We start from the raw sequence: 14,583 nt of genomic DNA on the forward strand, positions 1-14,583 counted from the left end.
CAAGAGCTGGGATTACAGGCACATGCCACCACACTTAGTCTCAATTGCCACCTCAGTGCGCCCCAGGGGCAGAGCTGGCATGGCAGGCCCAGGGATCGAACCCTTGGTCCCTGCACCTGCTTGAAGGCACTTGAATCCATTGAGCTATTTAGCCAGCCCTTTCCATGTGTACTTCTTCAGTGAGAAATGTATATTCATCTCAGATGCCCATTTTATGATTGGGTCTTTGAATTTTGGGGTAAATGGAATTGAGCTATTCAACTTTACACCTATGCCATTTTTGCCATGTCAGTCTCAAATGGATAGGGTCTCTGTCCAAACAAATAACTGCTTAGATCCTGAATGCTGGCTCTTAAAACAGGGCATAAATTCTCCTAACAAAGACCCATTTATTCATTTATTCTTTGATCCATTGAGTCATACCCATTTTTTTTTTAATTCTTAAATGTTCTAGATAAAAGTCTTTTGTCTGAGGGACAGTGGGCTAAAATTTTTTCCCAATTCATGGGCTTTCTTTTTACTGTGTTGCTGATTTCTTTTGATATGCAGAAACTTTTCAAAAAGATGAGCTCCTAATTATTGATTCTTTGAAGTATTTTGCATGCAGTTTGTACATATACATCTTAATTCCATTTTCATCCTCTCTCCCTCTCCTTTTCCCCCTCTTACTCTCTTGGTCTCCTTTCTGTAAGAGAAAGATCTATCTTCCTATCTCCCACTCAGTATCTTTTATTTTGCTCATCATTTGTAACAAGTAGCCTTTTAATCAGTCTTTTTGATTTTAGTCTTTTTCCCATATTCTGTAGTACATGGATTGCCACATTAACCTGTAAAATGAATGTATATTCTTTCATTCCTATTCAAATGCTTTGGTGGCATCTTTCCTGCCTATAGAATAAAGATCAGATTCCTTAACCCTACCCTCACAATTTAAGGCTTAGACTTGGCTTCAGTATAATCCTTGGTCTTACAGGCAATATTAAATATTTAGATTTTACTGTTTTTGAATTTATTAGTTGTTACTTCACTGAATCCTGGCAGGCATCCCTAAAAGTAGTTCTGTTAACTGTCTGGAATGTTCTCTGCCATTCCACTAATTGTTCAACTCCATTCATCTTTCAAGGGGCAACTTTAGTGCGTATTCTTCCTCTGCCTTAAATGACACTTCCCTCTCTGTCCTTTTTTTGTAAAACTTTCACTTGAAGCCCTACATTACAGCAAGTCATATAACTAATAAGAAAGAACCAGGCATACTTTGTCATTGCATCCCAGCTCATAACCCCTAAGCCAGTATCATACATTTTGCAGATATTAGATGTCTGATGCTTAAATACATTCATAAATTTGTGGTGAGTGGATTTCTTCTAGAATTTCAGTCATTTTTTAAAAAATTAATTTAGTACAGGGTCTACAAGGTCTCACTAAACAGGTAAGACTTGTAGTGATCCTCTTGTTTTCAGCCTCCCAAGCGCTGTGATTACAGGTGTGTGCCACCATGCCCAGTTTCAATCACAGTCTCAGTACACCCCAGGGGTGGGGCCAGCATGGCATGTCGGGGGTGGAACCCCAGTTCCCTGTGTCTGCCTAAGCAGGGGCTTTAGTCCACTGAGCTATCTGGCTAGCCCTCTGCAGTCATTTTAAGAGCCACAGTTCTTCACTAGAAGATAATCTCCGCAAGTTTAGGGTCAGTATTTTTTTATTCTCAATACTTATCCTTAATACTTGTTTGGGGAGCCTTGTAAGATGTGTGTGTGTGTGTGTGTGTGTGTGTGTGTGTGTGTGTGTACTTAGTACAGGGTCTACAGGGTCTCAATACACAGATCAGATGTATAGTGATCCTCCTGTTTTCAGCCTCCCAATCCCTGGAGTTACAGGCTTGTGCCAGCCACCACATCCAGTCTCAATCACAGTCTCAGCTCTCCCTGGGATGGGGCCGGCATGGCATGCCAGGGATCAAACCCCAGTCCCCTGTGTCTGCCTAAGCAGGCACTTCAATCTGCTGAGCTATCTGGCAGGCCCTGTAAGTTTAATACATAATAAATACTAAATAAAATCTTAGTAAATAGCATTAAATTATCCTACTTCACACCCATGACATTTTTGCCATGTCAGACTCAAATACTGTTCAAGTGAACAGGGTTTCTGTCCTAGCAAATAACTGCTTAGATCCTGAATGCTGGCTCTTAAAACAGGACATAAGTTCTCTTAACAAAGGCCCATTTGTTCATTTATTCTTTGATCTATTGAGTCACATCATAAGTTGTGATTGGTCTTTGTATATTAAGTTTATTTTAAACAGTATGGATCAAAAGCAGTTGATAAGGAAAATGAGGTGAAAGAATGAACTTGGCTTATTACTGTGATTTAAATGTTCTTTTTTTTTTTTTTTTTTTTTTCTTTTTTCTTTTTTCAGAACTGGGGATTGAACCTAGGACCTTGTGCTTGCCAGGGAAGCACTTATTCTACTGAGCCATCTCCCCATCTCCCTGGGCCCGATTTAAAGGTTCTTTATGTGGATAAAAGGAAATGGATGCCTATCTTCGAGTTTGTAGTAGGATCTTCTAAAAGAAAGTCTTCTTTTAAGAATCATTATTTCACAGTAGAATTGACAATATTCCCCACCAGGATTAGAGCTGAGCAAAATCAGGATTTTCCAGGCACAGTGAGTCTTACAGAAAGTAGATGTCCCATGTTTACCTAATAATGTCTCCTTTGTCTCCTCTCTGGCCAGGCTGTGACAACTTGCTGACAGGTATAAAGTCCCTGAAAATAGTGAAGAAGACTCTGGACCCCGATGGCTCTTGGATGAAAGACGCTGGCAGTGACTCCCCCAAAGTGTACCTTTTAATTGGATCCAGAAACAAAACTCTTTGGGAATTTGCAAATATCCGGGCATTCATGGAGGACAGCACCAAGCCGGCTCCCCGAAAGTTACTCCTACCACTTTCCTGGCAGGGATCGGGTCAAGTGCTCTACAAAGGTTTTCTATATTTTCACAACCAAGGGACTTCTAATGAGATAATCAAATACAATCTGCAGAAGAGGACTGTGGAAGACCGAATGCTGCTCCTAGGAGGGGCAGGCCGAGCACTGGTCTACCAGCATTCTCCCTTCACTTACATTGATCTCGCTGTGGACGAGCATGGGCTCTGGACCATCCACGCAGGCCCAGGTGTCCAAAGCCATCTGGTTCTCACAAAAATTGACCCTGGCACGCTGGGAATAGAGCACTCCTGGGACACACCATGCAGAAGCCAGGATGCTGAGGCCTCATTCCTCTTATGCGGGGTTCTCTATGTGGTCTACAGTTCTGGGGGCCAAGGTCCTTCTCGAATCACATGTGTCTATGACCCTCTGGGCACTGTCAGTGATGAGGACCTGCCCAACTTGTTCTTTCCCAGGCGGCCCAGAAGTCACTCAATGATCCATTACAACCCCAGAGATAAGCAACTCTATGCCTGGAATGAAGGAAACCAGATCATTTACAAACTCCAGACAAAGAGAAAGCTACCTTTGAAGTAATGCATTGCAAGCTGGAGGGATACTAACACGATTCTGATGGATGTTCTCCAGGACACTGAGGCCAGGGCTCTTTCACAATGTAGCACTCTTCTAGTCACATGCAAGAGTAAGATCTAGGAGTGGGAATCCATACGCTCCCTTCCCAGGTGTATTTAGGTATTTCCAATAGCTTAGAGGAGTCTCTCATTTAGAAATTTTCAATTTTGGGGTGAGTCCATTACCTTCCAAACTTCTTGCCCCCCGAGGCCTCTCATTTTGGGGCCCAGCTTATTCCCAGCTTTCTTTTCTGATCTCCAGCATCTACTTCGACTCTGGCCTCTTTTTTCCTCTTGACACTCAGTGGGTTTTTATTCTCTGGCTTTTGCTCAGTCTCTTCACTCTTTACAAATATTCTTTCCATTTTGTCCACTGCCCACCTAAAAGCATTATTTCTTATTGACATTTAAACTTTATTTCCTTTAGCTTTGCTGTTCCTCCAAGGTAGATGGATGCAATAATAAATATATTAACATTTCAATACCACTTTCTAGTTTTGAAGTGTTTATGTGTCTTTTAATTCTCCTCTTGCTCTTGTGAGACATGTAAGTCTTCACAATTGCCATTGTAGAGATGAGGAGAGTTTAGATGAATTATTCAAAGCATCACAACTCCAAAATGGAAGAGCTAAAGAATACTGCAGTCCTCATAGTCTTTCCATTGCCCAAGGAAACATCAAATATGTATTTTTTGTTCACTCAGTCTTTTATAAATCAATGTGTTCAGCAATTCAACTTTAAAAAAAATAGACTTTGGCCTTTCAGTCATGTTTTCATGTCTGCAAAAGGTCTTTCAGAAGGATTTTTTTTTTTGGGGGGGGGCGCTGGCTCAGGATGTCTTAAGTGCAGTTCTGCTAAGACATGAGGATCCGGGGATTGAATTAGAGCATCCTGAGCCTGCCTATTGGTCTTTCAAAAGCTCCTTCCTCCAGGAAAGCAGCCTAGAGGTGAAGACCCCACCGCTGGGCTCATCTTATTTAGCTGTCATCTGCTTCTTTCTTCTTTAGCCGTAATAAAAATGACACTAAGCAAAGAAGCTCACCAGCCCATATTTGCCTACACACCCTCAGTATAAAAGCTTTCAGGGAGTGCTGCCTGTGTGAAGCTTACTGTGAACAGTCCCCAGCACACAGAAGCACTTGGTAAATACTCTAGGATCTGGAAGGAAGCCAGATAGCAGGCAAGTGGCTCTCGGCCCCAGCAGGCGTGCCGGGTGGCCCAGAAGGCAGTGTGTGCTTCTAAAGAAGGCCTTCTTTAAAATGTTTCCCATGCATGTGTACAGATCAGCAGAGTTTGGATCACAAGTGCAGACTGTGGTGCCAGTCTGTGTCTTGTGCTGAGGCCTCTTTCCAGGTTGGTCACATGAGAGGGCTTGCTTTGTGCGTTTGCAGCTGTTTCCCTGTCTTTGCCAAGCTCTGGCTGTGACCTTAGGCAGTGAAGAGGGATTTTTCCTCATAGCATTTGAATAGATCTTTGGCAGAAGGGAAATAACCAAGCTATAGACATGGTGCAATTATCCACAATTCTAATGGAATAGTATAGAGAGTGCAAATCCTTTGTGGAATGAGGCAGGTATGAACAAACAAATATGGTGATATTGCCTAGTCCATGGGTCCAGGACCATTATCTGCCTCATGGATAAAGTAACATTATCTATGTTATTTATTTATTTTTGGTGGAACCGGGATTGAACTCAGGCCCTTGTGCTTGCCAGGGAAGCGATTATTTCACTGAGCCATCTCTCCGGCCCCAACGCTATTTATTTTAGATATAAGGGAAGTGGCCAGCTTCCCAGAGGATGATGAAGTGGAATTATCAACAGTGTAGGTCTGGCACATACAGTTCCTTTGGAGGCAAGAGGACAGTTTGCCTATAATGTGCCATCTCACTTCCATCAGATATAGGTGTGGATGTGACAGTGCTGCAAGGATGTGTACTTGACACCTGCCCATCACAGCTCATCCCAATACGTAAATCCCTGCAGCTAGAATCTGTGTATGTCAAGATATTTTCTCCAGGAATTCCCCATACATGTCTACTCTGCTTGAGAGCATGCAGGGCTTGGAACACTTGGAGCTTCTTTCAGGTGAACTTTTCAGCTCTGGGCTGGCTCACTGGATTTAAGTAAGGGAGAAGTGGTGCCTCCATGACTACACTGATGAGTATTATATTTGGTTGTATGTCCTAATTACTTGTGAGCAAGGTGAGTGGGACGTGCCTGTATTCCCAGCATTTTGGAAGCTGAGTCAGGGGAATCTCTGAGAGCTCTAGGCCGGTCTTACACTATAGTCAGATCCTGTCCCCCTCCCCCCCCAAAAAAAGTCACTTGGGGGAACTTTAAAAGTCTTAATACCCAGGTCATAGCTCATATCCGCTGAGTTTGGGATTGAGACGTCAGTATTTTTAAGGTCCTTATCCCCTAAGTGGTGCCCAACTGAAAATAAGCATATAAGCCAGTTATTTACAAAACAGAGGAGTAATTGCATACTTCTAAGAGCAGGCTAGCATTTTCTGGGCGCTGGGGTAAGGTCAGTGGGCCCCCTGGGGGCAATGTGTGGACTTGGAAACACACACACACACACACACACACACGAACTTGGGTGAAAGGCAGGCTGCTTCCTGTACAAAAGCCTCTCTGCTATTTTAAGAAGTGAAACTCAACTACAGGGTGTCCTGCTGTAACACAACTCTGCGGGCCAGCCTCCCTCTGCTGGCTTTGCCCTTGGTCTGCTGCTGGCCAGGCTCCTGCAGTGACCACAGTCTCCTGTTTGCCAGCGTGGCTTATGTTCTGCTCACATGAGCAAGTCTCAGGGCTCACTGGTAATTTCAGACCAGAAGGGTAAGTCTGGTTGGGAAAAACATGTGTCGCATGCAGTTTGTCAACACTCCAGCCTGTGAGGAACAGGAGACCAGGACTGTAATGACTCCTGCCAGAGCTGGGGACTATGTTGGGAGTGGCTGCTGTTGCTACCGTTGTAATCCGATGAACTGAGCAGCAGGTCCTTGGAAGTCCCCGGCTGGGCAACCGCGGGCGGTAAGACCTCTCTGGGTGCACTCGGGGTGGGTGCTAGACTTGGTCTCCAGGGCCCAGCCCTCCCCGTTTGAGAATTGGTTCCCTGTGGTCAGGGAAACGCCAAAGCCCTTCCCGGGCCTGAGGCACCTGACCACGGAGCTGGGCACAGGAAGAGCTCCGGATCTTCAGCTGTTCCCAAGATCCGGCATCAGAGCCAGTAGAAGAACATTCATCCCAGCGGCGCGGGGTGCAAGCTCACTGGCACCTGTGGTGACCGGAAATTTGACAGCCAGGGTGTGTGGCGAAATGTGAAGGTGGGCAGAGCTCGACAAGGAGAAAAGAGGCTACTGAGGCCAAACTCAGTTTCGCTGGAGTCCTGGGGGAGCTCCGGACGCCCCACAGGCAGCTGTGCGCAGGTGCTTCTGTTACGGTTTTTCGGGGCTTCTTTGTTCCCTAACAAATTTGCCTGCGTCGAAAGAGCGGCGTCTAAAAGTTGCAGAAGCTGGGGAGCTGCCCAGGACTTCCCCAAGGCTTGAGGGTACTAGCGTCGCGTGGAGAGGCGGGGCGGGCTCCGGGGGCGGGGTCTTCATGGGGGCGGGGCTTTGGGCAATGGAGAGCAAGGCCTGGGGGCGGGGCTGACAGCGTGGGGCGGGGCCGGAGAGGCAGGTCCGCCAGGAGCCTGCAGTTCTCCGGCGCAGCTGCAGCCCCGGAGGCGGAGGAGGAGTGACCGCGAGGCGGGGCGGGCGGGGCGGGGGTCCCAGGGGTGGGACGGCGACGCCGCTCCGGGACCAGCCTCCGGCAGGGTGCCGCCCCCGTCACGTGGACGCCAGAGCCGCGGCCGCGGGTCGGTCGGCTGGTGCTCTGCAGTTGGTCGGAGGCGGGTGACCTGTGGCTGGCTACTCGGCTCTCATGGTCGGAGGAGGGAGGGACACGCGAGCGGCCCGCACACCTGAGCTGCCGGGACCGGAGCCACCGCCGCGCTTTCAGGTCAGTGGGCTTCTCCGAGGCCCCTGGACTCGCCAGTGTCGGGACTGGGCTCCCCCAGAGGGGCTTCGCCGGGGGAACCGAGACCCTGGATCCAAGAGTCGCACAGGTCCGGGGGCTCAGTCGGCGCCTCTCGGGTATGGGAGCTGGTCCCAGGCGCGAGGTCGGGGTCCTCACCCACTTCTCGGGGCAGAAGACGAGGAGGAGGGTGGGTAACTTCTGTGCATATGCTTGGGAACTCCGCTCTTCACTTGCCGGGCGCCGCGGACAGCTCTCGATCTGCAGGTGCCAAGGTGGCGCTGGTGACGCCGGCGGTCGTACACCGGGTTCGGCGTGGGTATGGATGGCCGGGCTCCGCTCCGGGAGCAGCGCAAACCTCGAGCCCAGGGCGGCGTGGAAGCTTTAGGACTTTGCTTAGTCAAATTTCTGTACCACAGTGTGCGCGTCCCATACTATTAATGCAAAACCCGCAACGTACTTTTCAAAAGGTCATGCTGCTGAATCCTAGTCGACTGCAAGACTCTATTTATTTATTTATTTATTGTGGAACCGGGGATTGAACTCAGGTCCTTACTCTTACCAGGGAAGCACTTATTCCACTGAGCCATCTCCCTGCCCGCCCCCCAACTCTATTTAAAAAATAGGTCCTCTTCTATTGATTCCAGACCAGCTGATTTTTCTTTGATGAAAATAAGATTATATATTTAAAGACCAGAGCTTCCAAAAGTTGGATAGTGCTGATGTGCACATTCGATTCATTCTTGCGAGTCTTAACTTAGAGCATCATGGAAACTTGGTACAGAAGTTTCCCTTTTCATATTTTGGTCTATTTCCTGTCTTTCTCTTCCTCTCTTTTCTCCATCCTTCTTTAATTGACTGTAATACAAAGCTGATGGATTTAAACATTTTGTGGTGTCTGTTGGCAAGTTAAATGTTCAACTACAGAAAGGTACTTGATCATAGACATCAATAATTTCCAAAAAAATAATAATAATTTCCAGGGGTTGGGTAGCTCAGCTGTATAGTGTCTGCCTGCCCAGCATGAGGTCGTGATTGCCAGAACCAAAATAATACTAATGATAATAAGTAGGAGAAGACTTTTCAGACTCTGATTTTACTGGTAGAGTCATAAATTCATATATTAGAATATTCCTATTGGTATAGTGGTAGATATAATTCATCCTTCAGTCTGAGATCATCGATATGAGGAAAACACTACCTATTATCTGATTTAGAAGTTCATTCTTTTTTGGGCTCAAGAGATTTCATTTGTGTTCTACTTACATTCATATTTAAAGTACTTTGAATTGGATTATAAGGGAGATTGGTGACTCACTGTTGCACCCTTATGAGATTTTATTTAACTTCTGTTGCTGTGGTGCTGGTTGCGGGGCTTTCCACATGCTAGGCAAGGGCTCTACTGCTGAGCTTTGTCTCAGCCCTTCTACAAGACATTTTTTTTTTAATTTATTTTTTTATTTGTTTAGAGAGAGAGAGAGAGAGAGTGTGTGTGTGTGTGTGTGTGTGTGTGTGTGTGTGTGGCCAGCTCAGCCCACCAGGGGACAGGGCTGGCTGGCATGTGGTGCTGGGGATTGAACCGCGGTTGCTGTGCTTTAGCTTAGCTTAGCTTGTTCTAAGTAGGTGCTTTAGACTACTGAGCCGTCTCACCAGCCCCATACAAGACATTTTAATTAGTAGTGGCTGTATTGCTTTGAGATTTAGTGATGTCAGTTATGAATTTTGTGGCTGCTGGGAGAGTGTCAATAATCTGTTCTTCACTGGGATAGCTGAGGCAAATAAATGCACTAAGACTTAAGACATAGTGGAATGATATCAGTGGCATCGGGATAGGAACAACGTTGTGGAAATTCTTGCCTTTCTTCTGAGGAGACAGTCCGGGGTAAGTTTTTAAAAGAGGTAATAGATGTATGTGAGAGAGCTCAAAGGATTTCTTCTGGGTTTGTCCAGCTTAGGTAGTGAGCAAGATGACCTAGACTGTGGGAGCTGTATAGGCAGGCAGGCTTGGACTAGCCTGGGGAAGTGGCCAGTCATCCAGCCTGGCTCCCCTGGTGGGTAGTACACAGTAGAGCTGATGACTAGGACAGAACAGCGTCCTAGCTGGCCATATTGCAGTGGGGCAGAAGTATGGACTTTGTCTGGAGGTGCAGGATGGGGCATGGGAGTCAGTATGGGATTTCAAGCAAGAAGGAGACTGACTGAGGAGTCTGTGAGTGTCTCAGAGAGACTTCTACTCTTCCCAATTCCCTGTCTGAAAGAAAATTCAGTAAATTGCGAAATGAATCTCTCAACTCTAGAGCAGAGCGTCTCAGACTTTAACAGGCCCAAGTCACCTGAGGATTGTGTTCAAATGCAGGTTCTGAGGTCAGGTGTGGGGCCTGGCTTTCTGCATTTCTAATTTGGCAAGGAAAGAGCCTATCACTTAGCCATCTGTGGCAAGAATTTAAGCATATGTGCTTCAGAATTGCCTGGGAAGTTCTGTAAACTGTTCAGATTTAGTATGTCCGGGATGTTTTCCCCAAATTTCCCAAGTGGGTCTTCTAACTGGCAAATGAAAATAGGCAGCAAAATAGTGGACTTCACAGTGGTTGGGAGGTCGTGACCAAGGAAACAAAGACACTGGGCTCTGGAGGTCAGTTGGGTGCCTAGAAGGGTAGGGGAAGACTTACTGCAGGCCTGAAAAGTGAAGTTGGGTCAGGGGAAGACTTTGGAAAGACAGAATCAGTGAGGCAGGAGGCTAAGGAGTGGGAGATGTCAGTCTCAGTCCTTCTAGACTTTAGTCTTTAGACTGATTGGACATGTTAGTAAAGAGGAAGAAACAGTTTTGCAGAAACGAGGCTTTGGATATGAGAAATGGTATACTGTGTAGATGTTAGTGTCTGGAAGGTTTTTAAAACTGACTGTTAGATTTGTTTCCCTGCTGAAATAGAAGTCTGTTGCTGTCCTGCTGAAAATCCTCTGGTGGAATCCCTAGTGATAAATCCAAGGAAGAGTTCAAACACAATGGACAAGGTATTTGGTAGGTATATGTTTTATTTGGAAAGTTCCTAGACCCTATACCTCCATTTGAGATGTGATACCCAGTCATCACCTCTTGGTTAGGGTACAAGGAGTCTCAAAGTCTTGGCAGCTTTGGTTTTCCTGAGTCACCGTTTTCCTGCTTCCTCCTTCCTCAAGGGAGTTCCACTTCCCTTGGCCTTTCTGTGTTCCCACATCAGTTTTTTTTTTGTTGTTGTTGTTTGTTTGTTTTAGTACTTGATGGTTTCTACATTACTGAGGGGTGAAAGGTGAGCTGTGTCCCTCATAATCTCTTACATACCTTTTATTTGTACTTTTTGGTGGTGATTCTAGGACTGAACGCAGGTCCTTTGCACTGAGTTGCATCTGTAGCTCTTTTTATTTTTTGAGACAGAATCTTCCAATTTACATAGGCTGGGCTCAAACTTAGTTTTCTTGTGTTAGTCCCCAGAGTAGCTGAGTACCATTGCCCTACCGTTGTACACACTTAAGGCTGGATCAGTTGGAACTTGTGGGTTTCCTCAAGGCCCAGTCTTACCCCAACACGTGTAGGAGATTCTGTCCTAGAACAGTCTGTTGAGCTGTAGGCCCACATTGCTTTAAGGCCTCTGAAATTTCCAGGGGCTACCTACACTGACCTTTATCTTAGCACATTGACAATGTCTAATGGCTTAGCATTCATTGGTTTGGGGCTCCCTGGCAATCCTTATTTCTCTCTCCTCTGTGTCACTGGCATCGTCATACACACATTTATATATACTTAGAGCTGAGTGTAACTTAGGCATAATACTCATCACCCTGTTTCACACTGAGTGGTATTGTTGGTTTCTAACACATCTGGTAGATACAGGTGGAGTGGGATTGCTGTTCTCATAGGATGGAGCAATAGGGGTGAACCTGTGGCATGTGTGTTATTGTTCTTTTATGACAATAGATGTTAATGTATGAGTTGTGTTTTCTAAACTAAAACCTCAGGAGTCAGGTTTAATTGCAATATTGACACTTATTTAAGTGAGTTTCAGATTGCAGTTTGACATTCAGTCTCCAAAAGGTACACCATCACTGGGATCAAGTAGTATATTTGTAGGATCTTCCAGGCTGTGTTGAAGCTGACCCTAATTTTGCTTTTCATCTCCATCTTCACCATTTCCCAAACTGAGGAGGTCAAAAATTTCTATTTTTGGGATCTACTCTGCCTTTGCACGTATAACTTCCACTTCCCAGAGATACATGTTAGGTCTGCTTCATAAGATAGACAAGCTCTTAATCCTTCAGGATGGAGATCAACCTCTTGGAATCCGATCAACCTCAAGTCTTTTTTTATTCTTTGTATATATGGACCACAAGTGCAGATCTCTGTTGTTCTACTCAGTGATTTTATTTTCATGTCCCTCTCCGGGCTCTGAGCTGCTTTAGGGCTGCATCAGCTCATGTGTCCCGGCCCACACTTTGCAGATAATTAGGAAGAATTTATGGCAGATGTAGGCTCTGAGGTGGCTGGCTTTGGGATGTTTAACTCAATAAAGAGGAAAAGGGTGGGTTATTTTATGTGGGAGCAAGGGAATGAATAAGAGCAGAAGCTCAAAGTCTGAGGGGAAGACCAGGCCCCAGGAGGAGTGGGTGCCCTTGGTAACGGCTTTGAGGTGGGGTGGGGACACTGGGAGAGGAGAAGTGGGAATCTCAGCCTGGACAGAGGTGTGGTAGCCTCTGAAAGCAGGAGCTTAAGAATTTTATTCTGATGACATTCGAGGATTTTGAAAATGGACACAAATGAGCATGATGAAAGGAAAGTTTTCAGGGGGATTCTGGGCTGCCAAGGGCAGGGTGGAGGATCAGAAAGAACCTTCCTGTGAGGACAGGCCATTCGATTTACTCATGGAGGTAGGCTGGAGCTTTAGTCAAGGCAATGGCGACAGCAAAGGAGAGGAAGGCACAGAGGGAAGTGAGTTGAGGAACTCCAGCAGGATTTGGTGACTGATGGATTTGAGGGAGACACAAAAGAGTCAAATTGGGCACTGACATCTCGTGCTGTTTTGCTGGAGAAGAATGAGGCAATTGTGAACAGTATGAGAGCATGAAGTTTCTTGGAAGGGGAAGGGGAGGAGAAGAGGGCCATTGATTCTTTTGGAATTAGAAGTCTTTGGGCAGTTTCTTGCTTGTCCTTTAGGGTCCCCCCCCCCTTGCATTTTTACTCAAGAGGATGATGAAGCCCAAGCCACCTGCTCGAGGTCTCCCAGCTCTTGGTGGCCAGACTCAGGCCTCCTGGTCTTCTGGACAGACCTCTATCCTGTGCAGTATGGTGAGTTTGGCCAGAAGAAATGACCAGAGAGTCCAGGTAGGGATTCCATTAGGCAACAAGAAATGGAAATGAGGCAAGCTCTCCAGTGTAAAGAAGTGTTCAGAAGCAACATTTAGACATGATTGTAATGTACCAGTTCCATGCAACTGGTCCTCTTTAACTGGGCAGCGACCACTTAGGGCTGAAGGGCCACTCCTGTGACTGATGTCCCAAGACATATTCTTAGCAAACTGCTCTAACTTGCTGCTGCCGGAAAGACTCGGAAAACCCCCTGCCGTAAGGAACTTGACTGACAACCGTGTGTGTGTGTGTGTGTGTGTGTGTCTGTGTGTGTGTCTGTGTCTGTGTGCGTGGACATGCATGCATGCATACAGTGTGTGTGAGAGAGAGAGAGAGAGAGAGAGAGAGAGAGAGAGAGAGAGACAGACAGATCTGTTATAGGAACTTATGTAACAGAAAAGGGCAGAGCCATAGCTCAACTCAAACTAAGAAAAACAGTTCAGGACAACTTCTCTCAAGGACAGCAGTTTCTTCCCACACATGGCCTTGTTTCCCCTAAATCAAAGAGGATTTTTTTTTTTTTTTTTTACAAATAAGTACCTCAATGCTAGACTGCTTCCTAGAGGCAGCAGAGGAGTAGATAGGCCTTACAGAAAACTTTCTCCAGAGATTGAGCTTGTTTTGCTTCCTTCTTATTCTCTCTTCTTCTTTTTTTTCTTTTTTTTTTTTTTTTTTTTTTTTTTTTTTTTTTTTTTTGGTTTCACTGAATTGCCTGGACTGGCCTTTTCTTATGTGGTCCTCCCACTTCTGCTTCCTAAGAGTTGGGATTATAGGTGTGCATCATGCCTGGCTGCAGGTTGGAAGTTTTGATAGAGGGCTTGTCTCATGAGTTAGGGATGCTATTCTCATTTTATGGGAAGGAAATAGATAGTTTTTCAGTGTTGGGAATCAAACCCAGGGCTTTGTGTGTGCCAGGGAAGTACTGTAGGATTGAGCTACACTCCCAGGCCTGGGAAACAGATTCTTGAAGGTTCTGGAGCATTTGATTTAATTTTATTTGTTGCCCATATGGATGCTTTTGAAAACAAAAAGAGGTGGATGAGTGCTAAATTATGTGGGCCCTGGGAAACTAGGCCTGTCCCAGATACACAGCATGTGTGGCATTGAGCTCACAAACAAGATTTAAAAATCCAAATTCTATGAGAAGCCCAGGCACGCAAGGGGCGAGGGGATAGTGCAGAGTGGATTGGCAGGGAGATTGGACAGAAGTTAGAATGTGATTTTGGTGGGAATGGCAGTTCTTCAACATTTTACCAGAGTGAAGAAACAGTTCTTGGCTTTGACACTGACCTTGACTGGATGTCATGACAAAGTTTTATTACATAAGCTCCTCCATGGCCAGCCAGCGCGTCTGGTTCTTCAGTGCAGCACTGCTTACCTGGTGACGGCGACAGCAGCCTGTATGTTTGTCTAGGTTTTCATTAGGGCTGAGCACTGGTGCTGCACAGTGTTCAGGGTAGGGACTGTTGTTCCGCTTCTCAAGAGGACGAAACTGGCTCCTCCTGTCCCCTTCCCCTGTTCCTTCCTGATGGGCAGCAGGTTTTCTCTCCCATGAGGGGCTGGCCTCCCTGGCCCTTGAGGACCCTGGTAGCTCTAGAATGGGGGCTGTATATTAAACAGTCCTCCATCTTGCT

General features: G+C 46.1%; 2 protein-coding genes across 4 annotated transcripts in view; both read left to right on the top strand.

The window, feature by feature from the left end:
• Window positions 1-4,047, top strand: part of Olfml1 (olfactomedin like 1) — a gene marked incomplete at its 5' end in the record, with an annotated part of 34,819 nt that extends 30,772 nt beyond the window's left edge. Inside the window, one exon of the mRNA XM_023708137.1 lies at window positions 2,732-4,047. Within this exon, the coding sequence (XP_023563905.1) occupies window positions 2,732-3,522 (791 nt within the window). The remainder of the gene's footprint in view (window positions 1-2,731) is intronic.
• A 2,317-nt stretch (window positions 4,048-6,364) lies between these two features.
• The window catches only part of Ppfibp2 (PPFIA binding protein 2), a 148,678-nt gene continuing 140,459 nt past the window's right edge, over window positions 6,365-14,583 (top strand). The window contains exon 1 of one of the 3 annotated variants that reach the window (XM_023708141.1): window positions 6,365-6,591. The gene's annotated coding sequence lies outside the window, so the exon portion shown is untranslated. Of the gene's footprint in view, window positions 6,592-7,407; window positions 7,558-14,583 lie in introns of those variants that run through there. The other 2 variants (XM_023708140.1, XM_004647863.3) reach the window with 2 other exon arrangements.

This window comes from Octodon degus, unplaced genomic scaffold (genome assembly GCF_000260255.1).
Source record: "Octodon degus isolate 3935 unplaced genomic scaffold, OctDeg1.0 scaffold00334, whole genome shotgun sequence".
In the NCBI taxonomy this organism is placed as follows: domain Eukaryota; kingdom Metazoa; phylum Chordata; class Mammalia; order Rodentia; family Octodontidae; genus Octodon; species Octodon degus.